Source organism: Peromyscus maniculatus, chromosome 1 (assembly GCF_049852395.1).
Source record: "Peromyscus maniculatus bairdii isolate BWxNUB_F1_BW_parent chromosome 1, HU_Pman_BW_mat_3.1, whole genome shotgun sequence".
Classification (NCBI taxonomy): Eukaryota; Metazoa; Chordata; class Mammalia; order Rodentia; family Cricetidae; genus Peromyscus; species Peromyscus maniculatus.
In genome coordinates, this window is record NC_134852.1 from 128,916,174 (window position 1) to 128,935,745 (window position 19,572).

Consider the following 19,572-nt stretch of genomic DNA (forward strand, 5'->3'; position numbering starts at 1 on the left):
TGGTTAGGTACTGGAGGTACCCACAGTCAAAACAGGGAATGTCTGCCTCCGAGAACCTCAGGGTTGGATGCTTTGGGGCACTGGGCTGATGCACACTGAGCAGGAGGGGCAGCGCTGCTCAGAAGTGTAGCTGCTCATTGTCTCCACAGCGTGGTAGCTGTGATGCCAAGGGCACATTTGCAGACAGCCTTGGCTGAAGAAGCCAGTCTTTCACATGGATTCACTGAATTTACCTAGAGTAATTAAGTTAAAAAACACTACAGAGTTTTGTGGTCCTCAAGGTGTGGGTCAGCTGTATGTTCCCTGATCTCATTGACTGAGTTCTGGCCACAGGCCACTTATTTGCATCTGATGCCTAAGTTAGGCGTGGCTGGAGCTAGAGTCCAATGTAGAGCACTTTCTGTTGAGTGTATGAGGACACCTTGGGCTGCTTTGGTCCTGAGTTCCGTGTTCTTTTTCCTCTTCTCACTAAAAAAAAGCAAAAAACAATTAAAAAAAAAAAAAAATCCCAAAGCACAGTGGCTAAAAATGTTTGCCACTAGGTGGCAGCATGCCCTCATTAGTTAATGCCTGCTGCCAGGTTCCATTTTCCTGTCCCTAATTAGCAACATTTATTTAATGTTTGCTCCTGTGGTGTGTGATGTCAATACCATATGTCTTTTTCTCCTAGGAAAGCTGGTCTACGAGCGAATCTACTCCATGTGTGTGGACAGCCGTAGCGCCTTGCCAGGTAATGCCACACTTCCGGGGTTCTGGGCACCAATCTGCCCTGAACCACATTAGAAGGTTTTAATCAAGTCAGGATTTATTGAAAACGGATAAGGTTTTTAATTTTAGTGTGCCGAAAGGAACGCGTTTGAGGTCTGATGGTCTCAGTCATCTATAGATGTAACCAACTGTCTTATTAAATAAGAAACACAGAACCAATGCAAAGAAGAAAGCCAAGAGATCAGAGCTAAGAGCCTTACCCATCTGCTGCAGCTAGCCTCTTAAGCCAAGAGACCTACTTCCTGTGTTTTTGTCTTTATATAGACTTTCTGTTCTGCCTTCTCATTGGTTGTAAACCCAACCACATGACTACCTCATCACTGCCTGTCTGTACAGACCTCCAGGTCTTCTATGGTTGATATTGAGATTAAAGGTGTGTGTCTCCAATGCTGGCTGTATCCTTGAACACACAGAGATCTGCCTAGCTCTGCCTACCAAGTGCTGGGATTCAAGGCATGCACCACCACCGCCCAGCTTTTGCTATGGCTGTAATAGCTCTGACCCCCGGGGAACTTTATTTATTAACATACAAATCACATTTTAGTACAAATAAAATATCACTATAGTCATCCAAAGCCATCAGAAGGTCTGCAAAGCAGGCAAGTCATTAGAATGCACAAAATGGAATGGTGTGGAACCAGACCATGCACACCAGCTTCTCTTTTGCTGTTCAGCATCATGCCTGTTTCCTACGTGTCTTTCTTTCCAAGAAGCAAATTACTTAAATAAAAACTATGTATGCACGAGAGAACATCAAATAAATCAATAGTAGTAGATGCCCCGGCTCCTCAGTCTATACATAAATGATGTTGGCATTAAACTTATTGCCAATCAATTTTAAATTCCCAGGAGGTTCTGATGGGACAGGTGGATGATGGACTTGTATTGTCACATGAGTGATGGTGACGATGTGTTAAGATGCAGCAGCATCTTCAGCGGCGGCTTCCTTTCCGTTCCCTCTTTAGCTCCCAAGCTTGGCTGTGAGACACCTGCCCGTTCTCCCCAGCTGGAGCCGCAGCCTTCTCCCTACTCCTGGCAGTGGTTCTTGTCAGGGGGCCAGGACACAGCAGTAGTGACAGGAACCCATGATTTGACCTGGACTCTTCCTCTTCTCTTCCCCACTCCCTTTTTCTCACCCTCCTCTTTTCCCTCCCTGGTCCTCTTTTTTGTCCATCCATCCAAATAGCATCTGTCTACTCTCCTACCTATCCTCTGTTCATCCCCATCCACCTGCCAATCCCCGATCCATCCTTTTACCTGCCCTTCTGATCCTCCTGCTCCACCTCCATCTGTCAACCCACTGATCACTCACCCACACATCCATCCATCCATCCATCCATCCATCCATCCATCCATCCATCCATCCATCCATCCATCATCCACCCATTCATCATCTACCTCCTGAGCCCTTGGGAGCTACCTGGTCTCATCATAGAAGGACAAGGCCATGGCAGCAGAGTTGGAGCTGTGCCTGCACTGTCTGGTCCAGTGGTCACCAGCCCCTTGTTGCTCTTGAGTACTTGAGATGTGACTGGCAAGCTGAATGAGTTTTGGCTGTAAACAGAGATACTAGATAGCCTGGTGTGGAGGTTCATGCCTGGAATTCAGCATGTACCATCAGCACCCAGGAGGCTGAGGCAGAAGGATTGTGGTTCAAAGTTAGCTTGGGCTACATAGTAAATCCTGTCTATAAACCCCAAGGACTGAGGCTATAGCTCAGTGGTAGAGTGCTTACCTAACATGTGAAAGATGTCATCCTCAGCACTCAGAAAGGGGAAAGAAAGAAATGACAGAAGACACTGGATTATCAAACTTAACGCAAACAAAGGCCATAGAGGCCGCTGCTGACTTTTCAGTCTGGTCCCAGGTTGCGACGGTACTCCAGATAACTGGGCCTCAGCACGCCAGTGTAGGCAGCCAGGCCTCCTTTACTTTCTCTGCTCACACAGCACTTCACAGCTGGTGCTGCTCTCGTGCCTCCCACCCACCCCTCACACTGTAGTCAAGTTTTTAGTGGCTCCTTCTGGTAAGTTTAGGATCCTGAAAAGGGGTGCAGAGGCCAGCCCCATGGGAAGATTGTCTCTGTTGGCCAGGGATCTGGGAAATCCAGATTTACTTATTGAATATTTGTTGACATATGTTACTCATGGGCATCAGCACCAAACCTCGGCCGACTGCCAGAATTAAACTTGTGTGCTTTCTTTGGCAAAATGGAATTTTTTAAAAAAAATATATGTATTTCTGTGCACTGCTTATGTGCCTGAAGCCCTTGAAGGCCTGAAGAGGGCATCAGATCCTCTGAAGCTGGAGTCATGGGTAGTGAGCTACATCACGTGGGTGCTGGGAAACAATTCAGATTCTTTGCAGCAGCGGCAAATGCTCTTGACAGCCAAGCCATGTCTCCAGCCCGACTAGCAACTTTTAAAAATCCTTTCCTGGGGGGATTTGTAGAGATGGGTCACCCGTCAAGAGCACTTACAGAGGACCCAGACTGTTTCCCAGCGCCACATGGGGTGACTCACAAACCAGTTGTAACTAGTTTCAGGGCATCTGAAGCCAATGCCCTCATCTGGCCTCCCTCGGATACATATGCACGCGCACGCACACACACACACACACACACACACACACACACACACAAATCAAATAAATACATTTAATTCTGCTCACTTTGCTTGCTTGGTGGTGGTGGTAGTGTTTTTGTTGTTGTTGTTGTTGTTGAGACAGGGCCTCATGTAGCCCAGGCTTGCCTCTAAGGAGGATCGCCTTGAACTTACTCTCCTGCTTCGCCTCCCAGGTGCTGGCTGGGATCACAGGTGTGGCCATCACACCTTTCTGCCTCTTCTATTGGCTCACATGCTGTCACTTAAGAACTCTGGAAGAAGTCTGGCCAGGGTTAGCCTGGGCTAGTTTATCAAGACCTTGTCTCAAAATAAACAACTTTTGGGTGGCCTGCCTGACCCCCAGGGACATTTGACTTTGCATCTACTGTAATCATTTTCTCAAACAACATGTTAGGGTCAAGTAAGGAAAAATCACCAATTGGCCCCACCTAAGCTCTCCATGTGCCGTCACATCAAAGGGTGTTCTCCTATCTGAGTATATTAGTTAGCCACTTTAACTTGAATATTTTACTTAACTGAGAGCAATACAGATCAGGGTGTGTTTTGTTTTCTGTTTTGAGGCAGGTCTTGCTATGTAGCTCAGGCTAGCCCAGGCTTTTGTTTTCTCGAAATTGATGTGGTCATTATTTCTTTCCTTTCCCTTAAAATCTTCCCTTGGATGGTTTTCTGTGGTTCTGAGAACCTGAAAAGCGGGAGGGCAGACTTTGTCCACAGTTGTTAGGGCCCTGGGGAACAACTCTTAACTGAAATTAGAAAGAAAGCTTTGAAGTCTCCACCACAGAATTCTGCCTGAGGAGCTCTGGAGGAGGGGGAAGCTGGTGACATTTGCACTCATTCTTTCCATCAGAATCAAGTCCCTCAGCTGAGGAGCTGATTCTTGAGCTCTTCGCCCTCAGGAGTTCTAACTGTGGTTTAGCTCATGTGAGTCTGGAAAATTCCAGCATCTTTTAGAGTTATGCCAAGCATACACCAAGCCAGGCATGGTGTATACTTGTATACACCATGATCAGGAGGATCATAGATTCTGGGCTAGCTTGGACGACATGGTGAGACTGTCTCCATTTAAAAAAAAAAAAGTAGAGGAGGGGAAGGAAAAGAAAGAAAGAGAGAAGGGGAAAAGAAAGGAAAAATAAAGAGAAGTACATGATATACTATGTGTGGTCATCCCCCACACTCACACATTTCTTTAAAATGTTTTTTACACTAATTTCTACACTTATTTATTTTGTGGAGGAAGAGAGTTAACTGCCAGTTAAAGATTAAAGACAGGAAAAATCTCGAGCATGGCAGGTGGCAGCAGAGAAATCTGGAACACAGCAAAGAAGAGCAGAGAGAGGGAGCACTTGAAGAAAGGCTTTGAGGTGAGGAAACACACACGTGACAGGCACAGAGAAGAAGACCCTCTGCAGAGCAGGGTGGGCTCAGGAGGCCGAAGCCCAGCCTCTCCCTTAGGGCTGGGTTTTTAAAGTCCTCAAGGGTCTTCCTCTCCTAACTTAGGGCTGGTCAGTTTGAGAAGGCCATACAACTGTGTAAACATGTCTGCTGAACTACTGAACTGGTTCACCAGCAGGAGGCCTGCTGGCGGGAGAGGAGCCCTCAAGGCCCTTGTTTTATGTTCTTAGGCTGTTGACAAGAGGGTGAGGAAGAAACCTTGGAAGTTCACCGTGGTTATTACCTAGTCACGGCCCCTCTCCCTGTCTGTCTGCCTGCGAAGGAGTCTGTCTGACTCCTCGTCCCATGCTGCACGCACATGTGAAGGTTACAGGACAACTCTGGGAAGCCATTTTCCCTTTCCAGTGTGTGAGTCCCAGGGATTGAACTCGGGTCCTTGTGCTTGGCAGCAAGCGCCCTTTCCCACTGAGCCATCTCACTGTCCATTCACTCCGAGTGACTAAGTCATGTTGTCTCCTGCGTGGGAGACGTCCTAGCACTTGGCTGTGTGGCCCTTGCCTCATCGTCTCTGCAAGCCCATCTCCAGATTCTCCCCAGGGCTGACTCGGGCCACACCAGGTTCAGCAGGGGCCTTAGTCAATGTGGCGGCAAAGGAGAGCTAGAGTAATTGGTCTCTTTCCTTCTCCTAAAACATCTGCAGAAGTTCAGAGTCGAAAAATGAAGTACTTAAAAAAAAAGTTGGGGGTGGCACCTCTGCTCTGTTATGTGGAAGGAAGGCTCTTCTGGGTTAATTTCCAAATCCTGGGTCCCTTCCCCATGTCGATGCTCCAGTGCGAACATGTGAAGTGCATATGAAGTCTGTCATTCATGCCTCTCCGCCCAGAGCCTTCAGGGCATCGCCTTTGCACTTAGAATCCTCTAAGGAGGCTCACTCTGCCCGCCCCGCCTGCTGAGGAGGCCGCGCCTGCCCTGTGCTCACCACCGGCCTTGCTTCCTGGGCTCTGACTGGTCCCAGGGCCTCTGCTGTTTCTGCTTTCCTGTCTAAGCATGGCAGCTCCCGTCGTGACTCGGTGGAGCTCACACACCAGCTGTGCAGAAGTCTCCCGAGATCACTTGGGTCCCCAGCCTCCACACGCCTTGTCTGGTCCACTGCCCGGGGTCCTGTCTTCCCAGGTTCCCATCACCTGGTTACTGTTGCCTGTTGTTTGTCCCCACCACTGGGTAGCGTCCCGAGGGCAGGGCTGCCCTGTGCACCAGCTGGGAATGTAAGCACTGTTTGTTGTCAGCTTTTAAAGGGCCTTCTGGGGAGCGGATGAAGTATAGGAATCTGTTGTTTAGTACTGTTTAGTTTTCTATGCCGTGTTAAAGTCTTGTGTAACAGTCCGTTTCTTAATTCTTTCTTGACCTGTCTGTCATTGTGTGAGATTGCTCTGTGTGTGTGCGCGCACATGTGTGTACATGTATGTTTTTATGTGTATGTGTCTTGTGTGTATATGTGTATGCATGGGTGTATATGTGTATGTCTGTATATGTGTGTATATGTATGTGTGTGTCTCATGTATATGTGTATATTTATATGTGTATATGTATGTGTGTGTCTCCATATGTGTGTATATGTATGTGTCTCATGGGTATATGTATATATATGTGTGTGTCTGTGTGTGTGTATGTATGCATGTATGTGTGTATAGATTTCTCTGTATATGTGTCTCTTTGTATACATGTGTCTGAATGTGTGTGTACATGGGTATACATGTATGTTTGTGTTTATCTTGTGTATATGTGTATGTGTGTATTTGTATTATGCATGTGTGTATGTGTGTCTCTGTATGTATATGTGTATATATATGTTCGTGTGTGTCTCATGAGTATATGTGTATGTGTGTATATATGTCTCTGTGTGTATATGTTTCTGTATGTGTATGTTTGTATGTATGTGTCTCTGTGTGTATATATGTGCTTATGTGTGTGTTTTGTGTGAGCTATAAGATTTTAGCTTTTTCTTTTTGTGTCAGAGTCTTGCTATGTGGCCTTGAACTTGTGACCCTCCTGTCTGTGCCCTCCACTCCCTATGAAAATGTATGTCATGTCCAGAACTCTAGGAAGTAAATCTGTGTGATTGAAAACAAAGACTGTGTATCAAGATTAGGATTGGCTGCAGAGCTGGACAGTTCGAAACATTGTCAAGGAAGGTGAAGGTTGATTCCGGTGTCTTAGTGCCCCTTGGGTCAGTGTCGCTACAGAGGTTCCTGCTTTGTCATCCAGTCAGGCTGGTGGAAACGGGAGGACGTGTCCCTCCTTTTAGATGTTTCACAGAAATTGTGCTTTAGTTTATGTTCTGGGGCCCTCACTCGGTCACATGATCGTACATAGCTGCAGGAATGGCCAGTGCAGCTGGGAAACCAGAGTTGTATTATTAAAGAGAAAAAGAACAGATACTGGAATAAGCTGGCAGCGTGACCACAGGAGACCAGAGGGTCAGAGCCGTATCGAGCTGGCCGCTTGGCTCTGGCTCAGGCCTTGATTTACCTTCAGGTCTGGCTCATAATGTTTACGGTAAAAGTGTTGTTCACATTTCCTGTTGAGACCAGGTGCATCCATGATTCTTCACCTGTTGCCACAGTGACTGCTCTGCACGTCAGGGACCTCTGGTTCATCAGTGTGTGGTGGCTAAGAATAAGGAGCCAGGCCGCCCTAGCTTACGTTCATGCTCTGGTTGGCTTGCTGTGTGTCCTGGGCAACTCACTCAACTTCCATGTGCTCTACCTCGGGAAGGAGATGGGGTCTACTGTGTGGATAATGAGCCAGTGAATGCTGTTTCAGACTGAAGCACATGCACGATGCGTGCCGCTTCCAGTGCATGTGTGTGCACTGGTGTCATTGAGGATGAGGAGGGGCTCTACCTCCTCCTTTTCTGCTCCTGGACTTGCAGCAGCTATAAAGACCCAGGAGCAGGCCCGCTGTGGTGGCCCGCACCTTAGGCCCAGTGATTGGAGGCAGGTAGATTTCTGAGTTGCAGGGAAGCCAGGCTACACAGTGAGACCCTGTCTCACAGAAAACAAACGAACAAGCCCAGGATTTGGGGAACCGACACAGATTGTCTTGCCTTGCAGACCACTTTTCCCCAGAGAACGTGAGCGACACGGCCAAGGAAACATGCCTGAATTGGTTTTTCAAGATTGCTTCCATCCGGGAACTCATTCCGAGATTGTATCCTTTTCTTGTCTTTGTAATCACGGGTGGGAAGAGTGGGGCTGGTGTCAGCAGCCGTGGGATGGGCTGCCCAGAAGTTCTGGTGACACCTGGTTCTGTCATGGTCAGTAGCTACACTGGAGAGGTCCTTGCTCAGAATCCCACTTGGTCCTGATAGTTCTCTCATTTGTGACTTTGAATACGATACATGAATCACTCATTTTTTAAAAAGGTATTATTTTGTTTTTAACTGTGTGACTGGTGTGTCTGTGTACCCTCGGAGTCCAGAGGCTTTGGATCCCTTGGAGCCGAGTCTGCAGGTAGTTGTGAGTCACCCTGAGGGTGCTGGAAACCAAACTCGGGTTGGTGGCCATCTCAAGGGCCCAGGTCCTGCTCTTCTGCACCAGCACACCAGTGGTGAAGCGTGGAGACTTCGATCTACACACACCGTGTCTGGTCCACACTCCCCACAGGGCTTTGATCGGAAGTCTTAAAACTCATTTTATTTTATTTTATTTTATTTTATTTTATTTTATTTTATTTTATTTTTTTTTGGTTTTTCGAGACAGGGTTTCTCTGTGTAGCTTTGCGCCTTTCCTGGAGCTCACTTGGTAGCCCAGGCTGGCCTCGAACTCACAGAGATCCGCCTGGCTCTGCCTCCCGAGTGCTGGGATTAAAGGCGTGCGCCACCACCGCCCGGCCTTAAAACTCATTTTAAATGTCAACACAGAGCCACGAACCAGTAGGCAACCTTTCCCAAGGCTTAAGTAAGTGCAGAGCTTTGAGAACCCTGAAGAGAACATGGCAGCTGCCAATTCAGTCCTCTCCATTGTCACAGACCATGATGGCCTCCTGGTGCCTCAAACTAATTTTTGTTTTTGTTTTCCTTCTGGAATAGTCTTTGTCTGACAGGGAACAGGCCATCTGGAACATGTCTTCCTTAACGGAACATTTCTGTAGTTACGTGGAAGCATCCATCCTGAAGTGTAACAAATTCCTCTCCAAAACGTAAGATCCTTCTTCATCTGGAGCGGTAGACTTCCTGTCCAAAGACACAAACACAATAGTGGTGTGACAGTAGCCATTGTCAGTGAGTTTTCAGTGTGTGACCAATGCTAATTACCTGTGTATTTTCCCACTTACCGTGTGGAAACTTAATGAAGTAGAGATAGCATTTTAATCCCTATATAATGAACAGAGAGGAAGAGTCAAGCGTGGGATGGGGCAGTGTGTAGCCTACAGGAGGTCGGTTCCACCTCTGGCCATGGGTCTCCATAAGTGATTGAGACCCTGAGCCTCAGTCACCTTCGCTGAACATGGACCTCATGAGAAGTGTGTGGGCCCCGCCACTGCTGGTGACGATGGTAAAGATGACCTTGGGAGCAGGAGCCTTTGCTCCTGGGGCGCAGGCGGCACCCGGCTGCCATTTCTCACAAATGCAGTGCTGAGCCATTGGCAGGGCCTGAGGAAGCCAGTGGCATTTAGAGGCATGCCTGGCAACCGTGTCACAGGCTCCTAAGGGCAGCCAGGGACCTCCCACAGAGATCTGTTTAATTTGGAGCTGGGGTGACCGAGATGGTTTATGGGTGCTGAAGAAAGAGTTGTTTTTGCCTCCCCAACCGGGTGCCGATCATGTCTAAGAGGGGAGACCTGTGTCACAGAAATGAATCTTGGGTCACATTGATGGGGTTTGAGGTGGCTATTTGCTGCCATCCTGAGGTGGTTGGAAGGGATGGGACACAGGACACTGAACCAGGACCAAACAATAATCCATATAGAACAGTGGTTCTCAACCTTCCTAATGCTGCGACCCTTTAATACAGTTCATGTTGTGGTGACCCCCCCAACCATTAAATTATTTTTGTTGCTACTTCATAACTATAATTTTGCTGCTGTTATGAATCATAATGTAATTATCTGATATGCAGGGTATCTCATATGTGACCTCTGTGAAAGGGTCATTCGACCCCCAAAGGAGTCACAACCCACAGGTTGAGAACCACTGATCTAAAAGCTCAGAGTGCTGGCGGTTGATGGAAAGCCGGGTGAGGGATAAAACTTCAAATTAGTAAAGCCGGGCTGGGTAGGTAGCACACACCTGCAATCTTACCACCAGGGCAGGACGAGTCCGAGGCCAGTCTCAAACACACCCAAATCAATCAATTTGGAACAAGTCTGCCCTCAGACGTGTGTGGGGAAGCATCAGTAAGTTGTGTCCACAGAGAGAAACTGGTTATACTGAAACTGAAACTTTGACCTTGATTCTTACAAGTTGAGTTTTTCTCCCCTGAATTTGGGAACATGTAGCTTTATCACGAAAGTGAAGAACAGCGAGTCCTCCCACGGGGTGTAACTCTGCCCTCCTTTCTCCCACAGGGGGATTTCAGAGTGCCTGCCCCGACTGACCTGCATGATCCGAGGGATCGGGGACCCGCTGGTGTCCGTGTACGCCCGGGCCTACCTCTGTCGGGTATGGTGAGCTCCCAAACATGGGCCCTGCCTCCTCAGCGGGTTCCTCCTCCGCCTCCCTCTGCTCTGTTAGCTGCTGTTGTAGGCACGGGTCTTCACAGAGAGGAGAGCTGCAGGGTTGCTCGTAAGAGTTAATTTTGAAGTAGACCGACTCACCACAGTTCTAATTAGGGGACATTTAAGGTCATCTTCACCCGAGTGAACTGGTTTTCTGGATTAATTTTCTCAGTTCCAGCTGGGAAGGAGGCTCCAGGCTCCTTTTCAGTCACTTGAGACCGACTTTTCCTTGTGTTGAATTCTCTCTCTCTCTCTCTCTCTCTCTCTCTCTCTCTCTCTCTCTCTCTCTCTCTCTCTCCCTCCCTCTCTCTCTCTCTCTCTCTCTCTGTGTGTGTGTGTGTGTGTGTGTGTGTGTGTGTGTGTGTGTGTGTGTGTGTGTGTGTGTCTCCTTGTTAAGGAGTTGGGCTGGTGTAAGCTGGCGAAGGCCTGGGAGGGAGCCCTGTCCCCGTGACCTGACAGGTTTGGACTGCTGAGGTAGTTGGGAGACAATTGGGGCCCTCTTACCCTCACTCCGAAGTAATGCAGCCCAGTGCTTTTACCTCATCCAGTTTTGGGTTTCTGAAGAATTCAACCCAGGGAGCCATTTTCCTCAGCCCCACAGGGGCTTCTGCTCTGACAGTGGGTCTTCTGCACTTGCCCCATGCGCCGTGTGCACCCATGGGAGGGGGTCTAATAAGTCACAGGCTTCCTGGAGGACAGAACCACAGTTGCAGCCTTGTGCAGGATCTGTGTGCTTGTGAGTGTAAGCCAGGGCCTTCCAGTGATGTCTCGTAAGTGAGGAACGCTCTGTGGCCAAGTGTCACCAGATTACCTGTCACTCCTTGGAGTCAATAGCAGACATCATGAAGGACACTTTCAGAGGGAAGAGAAAACCATCCTTCAGAGCGTACCTGCTCCTCTGTAATGGGTGAGGTACAGCGTGATTTTCTGCTTGAAATTTGAGGTGGGTTTTAAACCCAGAAATAGCAGAGCTAAACTTTTGACTCTATTGAAGCTTGACTCATCCCGCATCAGAGTTTGATGATGGCTTCCTGTGCTCAAAGCATTGTCATTTCCTGAATGCAAAACATCCCCGGCCTCTAGGAGATACCCACGGATATCCTTGTTTGCATATTTGCACTCCATTGCCTTTCACCTTATTAATTATGGCAAGTTCTCTCCACTTGGTTGACCCCTGTTGGAAAATAGACTCAGAATCACACTAAGGATGATGCTTCTACTGATTAAATAAAAGCCAAAAGAGAAACACACGTTCTTTACAAACCTGAGGTCTGAAGCAGCCTCCATGAGCAGTGAAAGGGTAGTACTCCTTGTGGATAAAGTGGGAGATGAGGATGAGATGCTGAGGAAGAGGAAGACCCCACCCCCAAGAGGCTGAGGGAGTGTACTGTGTTGGTGACGTCATGTTATCAATGCAGGCACTGTAGACACCTCCCCCCCCCATTGAGTAATTAAGTGTTTTGACAAAAAGAATTAAGAAGGTTGCTATGGTAGAAATGCTAGCAGGTGTAAGGTCCTGGGCTCAATCCTAGGGGGTGGTGCACATTGGTAAGGATGTTTTTGGTTGTAATGGCAGAAACCCACTTCAGACTATTGGCTTGTGTGGTGGTTAATCTTGATTGGAATGAGAGATGTCTAGGAAATTAGTGAAGCACATCTGAGTGTGTCTATGAAGGTGTTTCCAGAGACAGTTAGATTGTGAGGGCTGTGACCTGACCCATGAGTTAGTCATTGATGGACATGTAATATGATGGTGGTACTGGGAGATGGTGGTACTGGGAGAGGGTGGTACTGGGAGAGGGTGGTACTGGGAGATGATGGTACTGGGAGATGGTGGAAGCAAAGGTGGGACTTGGAGAAAGGAAGTCATTGAGGGTATGCATTTGGGAGCCGTGTCTTGCTCTGGTTCCCTCCCGTTCCTCACTCCTCTTTCTCCACCACACGCTCTCACTACCATGATATTCTGTCGTTACACATGGGATCAAGTGACCCTAGAGTGAGCATTCTGAAACTGAGCGAAGATAATCCTTTCCTCCATGAAGCTGTCTTCTCAGGCGTTGAGAAAATAACTGATAGAAACTGAGTCTGAAAATGTAGAGTACTACAGGCCTGGCCAGGTCTAAGCCTTCAAAGTTGGGCGTTTGCTTCATCCAAAGTTGTTTTCCTTCTGTGTTTGCTCTTTGTATGTGATAGACCGCAGCAGCTTCTAGCTCCCACATACCACCTTTAGGAACTGTTTTAAGGTGACTTATAAAGCCCCTTTCCCCTAGTAGGTCCTGCTAGTCTCAAAGCTGATTCTCTAGACACTTAAATTATTTTAGGCCACTCGCTCATCCATAATCCATCCCACCACTGTGGCCGAGGCATGGAGTGTGCTTAACTGATTGGGCCTCAGGCATGTGCCCACTCCCAGAACTCAGCTCTGTGGAACTACAGTTAGGATCATCCCTACTAATCACATCCCAGTGTGCTGATGCAGAAGCAGAGGGAAGGAGCAGCAGGTGGAAAGCCGCTAGCAGCCCCCCGTGCTACCCTGGACAGGGCGGCAGCTCTGGAGCCAGCCTGACTTCCAAGCTGCTGCTTTGGCCTGATGAGAAGAGATCAAAAAGGAACAAAAGCAGCGAGTGGGTGAGCCTGAAGTTGTTTATTGGGGGAGGTCGAGTAGCCCCTCCTCCAGCTGTGGCCCCTGCAGCTGCTCTCCACTGCCTGCCCCTGGGCAGCCTTCCCTCACATCTAATGGAAGGAAGACTAGACTCAGAACCAGTGGAGCTGGTTGTTAGCGGTGGCTGTCCTTGCAAATACCCCTGTGGCCTTCCCGCTGTTCTGGGAATTTAACCCTCTGGTGAGTCTCTCACAGTTCTGCCCAAAGGGTGGTCTATAGCATCGGAACAGTGTCCTTACTGGTAACCACTGACCTGGTGACTAGGAGGAGCTCAGAAGGCAGTTTCCAGTAGGAAGCCTTGTCTTTGGTTGGGCAGCCTTTTGGAACTGAGGCCAAGCTGGGAGCTTGGTGTAGAGGGTGTGATATTCAAATGCCTGTTCCTGGGTGTGAGCCTGTCTTCACTTACCTCTGACCCCAGTGCTCTGATTGCCCATAAGGGAGGCTTTTGTTTTTAGCTAGAAAATTAAAATTTTTCTATTGTATTCAAAAACACTCTTCTCTGCCTTAGGCATTTTGCTTCAAACTTTAAAACAAAGGCTGTTTTTAAATACTGAATTCTGGAGCCAGTAAATGATAGCTTTTTTTTTTTGAGACAGGATCTCACTATCTCCCCATGTAGACCAGGCTGTCCTGGAACTCACAGAAATCCACCTGCCCCTGCCTCCTGAGGGCTGGGATTAAAGATGTATGCCATCATGCCTGCCCTAGATGTTGGCTTTAAAAAAATAATTACTATTATATTCACTTAGTGTGGGGGTGGGAGTGGGGGCGTGCCATGGAGTCAGTCTTCTCTCTGCCATTTGGGTTCTAGGAGTGTACTCAGAATGTTAGTTTGGGCAGCAGGCGCCTTTACCTGCTGACCATCTCACCGACAGCTGGTGGTATTTGTTCACTCTGTGCTTGTCGTATTAAAGTTGTGTAAGACACGTTTAAAAGTGTGTCTTTATCCATGATTGCCTGGTAAAGAACGAGTCTGCGTTGCAGTTAGCCATGATGTAGAAGCTGAGTGTTTTTTACACCTAAGCTTGGGGGGTTGAGGAGGACGCGGGGGTTGAACCCAGGGCCTTGTGTGTGCTAAGCATCTGGACCACCACCTTGCCACTCTCACCCCTCGCCCAATCTTGCTTCATCTACTAGATATACCCGTGAGTGTCGAGCATCCTGCCTGTTGGAAGAGAATATTGTTTTCACCGTCTCGAGAGCACGGCCTCCTTTGTGCTGTATTGATTTGTTCTCTGGTGGTTTCTTCAGAAATACATTCATTGCCCCGGGGAATTCAAAGATGATCACAAATTTTTTTTTTTTCATTAAAAATAGCTTCTGTGGTTTTTCTTATAAAATTAATACATGTTTATTGAGCGGGAAAGAACATAAGCACAATGATGTAGGCTTTTCTCTAAGTGTGTGTGTGTGTGTGTGTGTGTGTGTGTGTGTGTGTGTGTGTGTGCATGTGCGCACACGCGCGTGCCGTGGTGCTAAGAATTGAGCACTAGGGCTCTAGACATATTAGGCAAACACTCACTCTACCTCTGAGCTATATCCTAGCTCCCTTGTTTTCTGTTTTCAGAATTGTACTATAGTTAGGTATGTGGCACACGTTTGTAGTCCCAGCACTTGAGAGACTGAGGCAGGAGGATTGTTGGGTGCAGGGCTAGTCAGGGCATAGTGAGACCCTGGGTTGGAAAGAAGAAAAGCAGCATGAGGTACATCATCTTCTCTGCAGCTGGCCCTTGGCGGTTAAGATGGTTTCACTTGGTTTGGTTGCAGGTGGGGATGGAAGTGGCCCCGCACCTCAAGGAAAGCCTCAATAAGAACTTCTTTGACTTCCTGCTCACATTTAAACAGGTAGGAGAGCGCCATGACAGCAGCTCATTGCACTGACTGGCATGGGAGCCAATTCACAAGACCCAGTGGGCTCGCCAAGCTGAGGATCCTTGCAGCTGGCCAGATGTGCCGAGTGGCACGAATGTCTGCAGAGGGGTCGTACCCTGTGCTGGGTGGAGGGAGAGTTAACACACATACACGAACAGGAAATGCCTCTAGCCAACCAGCCTTACTTCCTGGCATCTGCTAATCCACGTTCATTGGGTTACTGCTCCAGAACTGCTCAGCTGGGTAGCATGGGAAACTTGCTGTGGGTTTTGTTTTTAAGTACACCACTGCATGCATGCATGCACTTCCGAGCCAGCCTGGTGTGTGTGATGTGGCGCTCCTGTCTGATGTCCCTTTGGTCTCCCGTAGATTCACGGAGACACTGTCCAGAACCAGCTGGTGGCCCAGGGCGTGGAGCTGCTGTCCTATCTCCCTCTGTACTCACCCGCCATGGGTTGGATCTTCCAGTGTGTCTCCTACCACGCCCCTGAGGTAAGGCCAGTGGGGGTCACCCCTGGGGAGCAGGGCTGGCTCCCCTTATCCATGGTGTGATCCCCTGCTCTGTGTGTCCTGTAATATTCCCAGGGTCCTTTGCTAGCAGCTTCAGTAATGCCCATGCCAGCCGCCTTTACGGAGAGCTCAGCTCTATGGAGGGTTCTGTGCTGATTAGCTTGTCATTTCCTGACACTGGAAGGAGAGGAGCTGCTCAGAGAGGCTGCATTCCTAAGGCTGGAGAGTGGTGGCTGGAGGGAAGCCTTTGAAATCCTCCTCCAGGGTGGGGGCAGTTTCTCACCTCTTCATTTACCTTCCTCTGCCCCGTCTTGTTTATCACAGTTGGGTGAGGCCTGGGTAAGCAGGTGGCACTGTCCTATTTCATGCAAGGGCAAATAGACCTTTCCTTATTGCTTGCATAATGCTTTCTCCTTTCCCTCACCTCTGCCCCCCTTCTTTTCTGAGTGATACACTCTCAGGAATTAAACTGGTAACAGAAATACGATTTTTTTTTTCTTCCTGGCGATTCCCAGTGCATGCTAACATGACTGTGATAGAGAAAGCCTTCCTGGCCTGCCTCTTGGTGGCTGAGAGGAAAAGGCAGCTTGCTGTCAAATGCAGTGTGGAGCAGACAGTTGAGAGGCAGGAGCCTGTTTCCCAGCACAGCCAACACAAAGAGCATGCCTCTGACCGAGCAATACTGCTCTTGTGGGTTGATCCTGGAGAAATAAGTGAGAGCATCTAAACATGAACATGTATGTTCACATGGTTGTAATAGTGCAAAGTTGGAGGTAGCTAACAGGACTCCTGTGTGTGCGTTCACGGGAAGGCTGCGGCATCATTTGAAAGATTGGACCCCAAGAGTGCCTGTCTGTCCTGACATAAGGCTGTTCACAGCACATAGCTGAGCAGAAGCAGTCGCTCTGCTCACTGCTGTGTGGGTGGTCAGCCATGGAATAGCCTAATGTTGGAGTAAGGGCTTTGGTGTTGAGGTGATTGGGTCTGCCCTCAGCTCTGTGACCAAGTCATAGGACAGTGGATGCCTGCTGACTCACCCCTAGTCACTGAGAGCACTGCATTTTTATCTGTGACAATTGACTAAACCAGGACGGTGCTTTTACTGTGCGGAGTGGGTGTCCCACATACAGTCCTATGTTCAGTGGGGCGCGGGGGGGGGGGAGGGGGCAGGGGGAGTCTTGCTTTATAGCCTAGGTTAACCTGGAACTCATTATACTCCAGCCTCAGTCTCCTAAGTTGGCATTACAGCCTGGATAGCTTTGGGACCATCTTAACTGAATTCCCTTTGCCCTGTGTGTAGTTTACTTTTCAGAGTCTAAAGTATGAGGAGAGGAGGAAAGACTTAAATTTTGGTGGATATTGTTTTAATCATTTTATAAACTGATTTCATGTCAGACCGGCCTAAATGGAAGGTAATTTGAAGAGCTGCTGGGTGCTGTGTGGTCTTTAGCAACCACATGTGGCACCCTCCTGGGGGAAAATGTGCCACAAACTTGATTGTGGAAATAGAAATCCTCAGCCTTACTCTGAATGATTCAAATGCTCCTACAAGAAAGATCAGTGTGTTGAAAATGAGAACACTTTTTTTTCCCTTATTTTAATGAAAGGCAAAATCAGATGAAAAAACGCAGGGTGGGTGTCCCCAGATGCCCTTGGTTTATTTGAAACATCAGGAATCTCAGAGGAGTCAGGCTGGGAATAGAACCTTCTGGGGGGAGTACCGCTCTAGGACCTCATCCTGCAGTAGGAGAAGTGACTGGAAAATTAGGTCACCTGAATAATGATAAACTGTGTTCTTGGGGCACTCAGATGAGGGACTTGCAATATTGTTGCTAAAAAATAGTAGAAGAAATGATGTCGGTATGGAAAGTGGAGTTGAAGGGACATGTGACAGTTTGGTGCTAAGAGCTGGAGTGAGGCAAGTGGGGGCCAGAGCGGTGTGTCTCTAGCCCGTCCTCCAAATAGGATCTTGTAGAGTCTGGCCGCAGCAGTTGGTATGCACAGCTCAGGCAGGCACGAGTAAAGGGGGAGATGTTGGCTGTGAGTATTTGATGTCTAAAGTTGCAAATTGTAATCAAAATTCACAGCCAGATGTGCGGTGGCAGGTCTGTAATACCAGCGTTTGGGAGGTGAGGCAGGAAGATCATAAGTTTGAGGCTAGCCTGGGCTACATAGGAGGATCCTGTTTCAATAATAATAATAATAATAATAATAATAATAATAATAATAAATTAATTAATTAATTAAAATCTAGAAAGGACAATTATCCAGGAGGGTTTTTCCTGTTATGGTTTGAAGGTGGGATTTTTCTTCCTTTCTACGGCTAAAATGGGATCGTAGTAAGGAAAAGATTGCCACTTCATTTTAGGTACACCATGCTTAGAAAAGAGTGGCCATCATACACAGCTTGCTGTGAGTGATGGGAATAAATGCCTTGAGAAACTGTGTCGCTGTTTGCTTGAAGGAGGGAATTGGGGGAGGAGGCCTGGCCCCAACGTCAGTGGTGATTTTCACAGAGTGGCCTGGTCCATGGCTAAGTTGTAGATGGTGAAGGAGGAGAGGAAAGCACAGCTCAGGGCTGTCCCTGGCAGGCAGACAGTAGGTCTCTTGTGCCTTGGGCTACTGATTTCCACATACCTCAGTTTTGGCATCTGCAAAACAGACCTAATGAACCTTTCTGTAAGGGCTGTGGCTTTGGGGACCATGATGTGGGTGGTTCTGGCAGACCTGTGGAAGCAAATGGAAACTCGCTTGAAGACCAAGGGGCAGCAGGGAGGGACCTGCGCAAATAGGTAGGCCACGAGCATGGTAAGGGCCAGCAGTACTTGAGAAGAGGAAAAAGTCTAGCCAGCTGGAGTGGCCTGGAGTGGCCGGGGTTAGGCCAGGTTCAGCTGCAAGGGTGGCTGAAGCCACCGTCCTGAGAACAGAGAACCTTGGGAGGGGTGGGGTTTGGAAAGGAAAATGGTCTGAAGAGAGTGGTACTCTGAGGAATGGCAGATGGCAGGAGCACACCAGGTTGGGTCAGGGAGGGGAGAACCATTGGTAGCTGTGCAGAGACCGGAGGAGGGATGGATAAGCATGCGAGTAAACGTCCAGCATCCTTAGAGGGAATTTAGAAAAGTTGAAAGAAGAATAGCCACCTAGAATCTCGGCATCAGTAAATTGTTAGTGTTCTGTCGTGTGTGTGTGTGTGTGTGTGTGTGTGTGTGTGTGTGTGTGTGTGTGTGTGTAGGTGAGTCACTTTACTGTTTAGTATTTGAGGCCTTTCCCTCCCAGACCATCAGTCATGTCTGGAGGTGTGTGGAAGGTTGTGTGACCTTGTGGAGTAGGGAGCTGAGTCCCAGACAGTGAAATCTTTGAGCCCGTCACACAGCCACCCTGCACCATCTCTGTGGGGACCGATCTGCTTGAATTATCCAAATTCTTCCAGGTGCTCTTACTACCCGGGTTTTACAGTTGAGGCAGCCATGGCTTAGAATGCCTTAAATACCACACAGTTGACAATAGTCCAGCCTTTCAGTGTGTCCCTTCTAGGTGTCTCCTGTTAACCCCTGCACCTGAGGTGAGACTTCAGACCCTGATAGACTGTCCCGGGGGGCTGTTGACTCCAGTGTGCTTACTGGAGACTCCTCCTTAAGCACTGTAAAACAGGGCAGGCAGGATTACATGGGCCTGTAATCCCAGTCCTTGGGAGACTGAGGCAGGAGGGTCACCTCAGTTTTGAGGCCTACCAGGGCTACATAGTGAATCTGAGGTTGAGGCCAGCCTAGGCTAAATAACAAGACCCTATTTTGAATGGGAAAGTACAGGGCCAGTGAGATGGGCTGGGGGCGGGGGGAAGGTAAAGACACTTGCCACACAAGCCTGTGACCTAAGTTCCACCCCCAGAACCCACATGAAAGGAGAGAGCCAACTCTTTAAAGTTGTCTCCAGCCTCCACACAGGCCCCACGGCATGTGCGTGCGCGCGCATACACACACTCACACTAATATTAGTAGGAAATAGCAGTAACAACATGGAGCTGGA

The 19,572-nt window shown here is 48.4% G+C and overlaps 1 protein-coding gene across 2 annotated transcripts in view; it reads left to right on the plus strand.

The window, feature by feature from the left end:
* Positions 1-19,572, plus strand: part of Vps35l (VPS35 endosomal protein sorting factor like) — a 110,793-nt gene that overhangs the window by 25,150 nt on the left and 66,071 nt on the right. For both annotated transcript variants that reach the window (XM_006985693.4, XM_042282476.2), the window contains exons 9-14: positions 671-730; positions 7,898-7,994; positions 8,937-8,984; positions 10,353-10,446; positions 14,932-15,009; positions 15,406-15,528. In XM_006985693.4, coding sequence (XP_006985755.1) covers positions 671-730; positions 7,898-7,994; positions 8,937-8,984; positions 10,353-10,446; positions 14,932-15,009; positions 15,406-15,528 — 500 coding nt within the window. The remainder of the gene's footprint in view (positions 1-670; positions 731-7,897; positions 7,995-8,936; positions 8,985-10,352; positions 10,447-14,931; positions 15,010-15,405; positions 15,529-19,572) is intronic.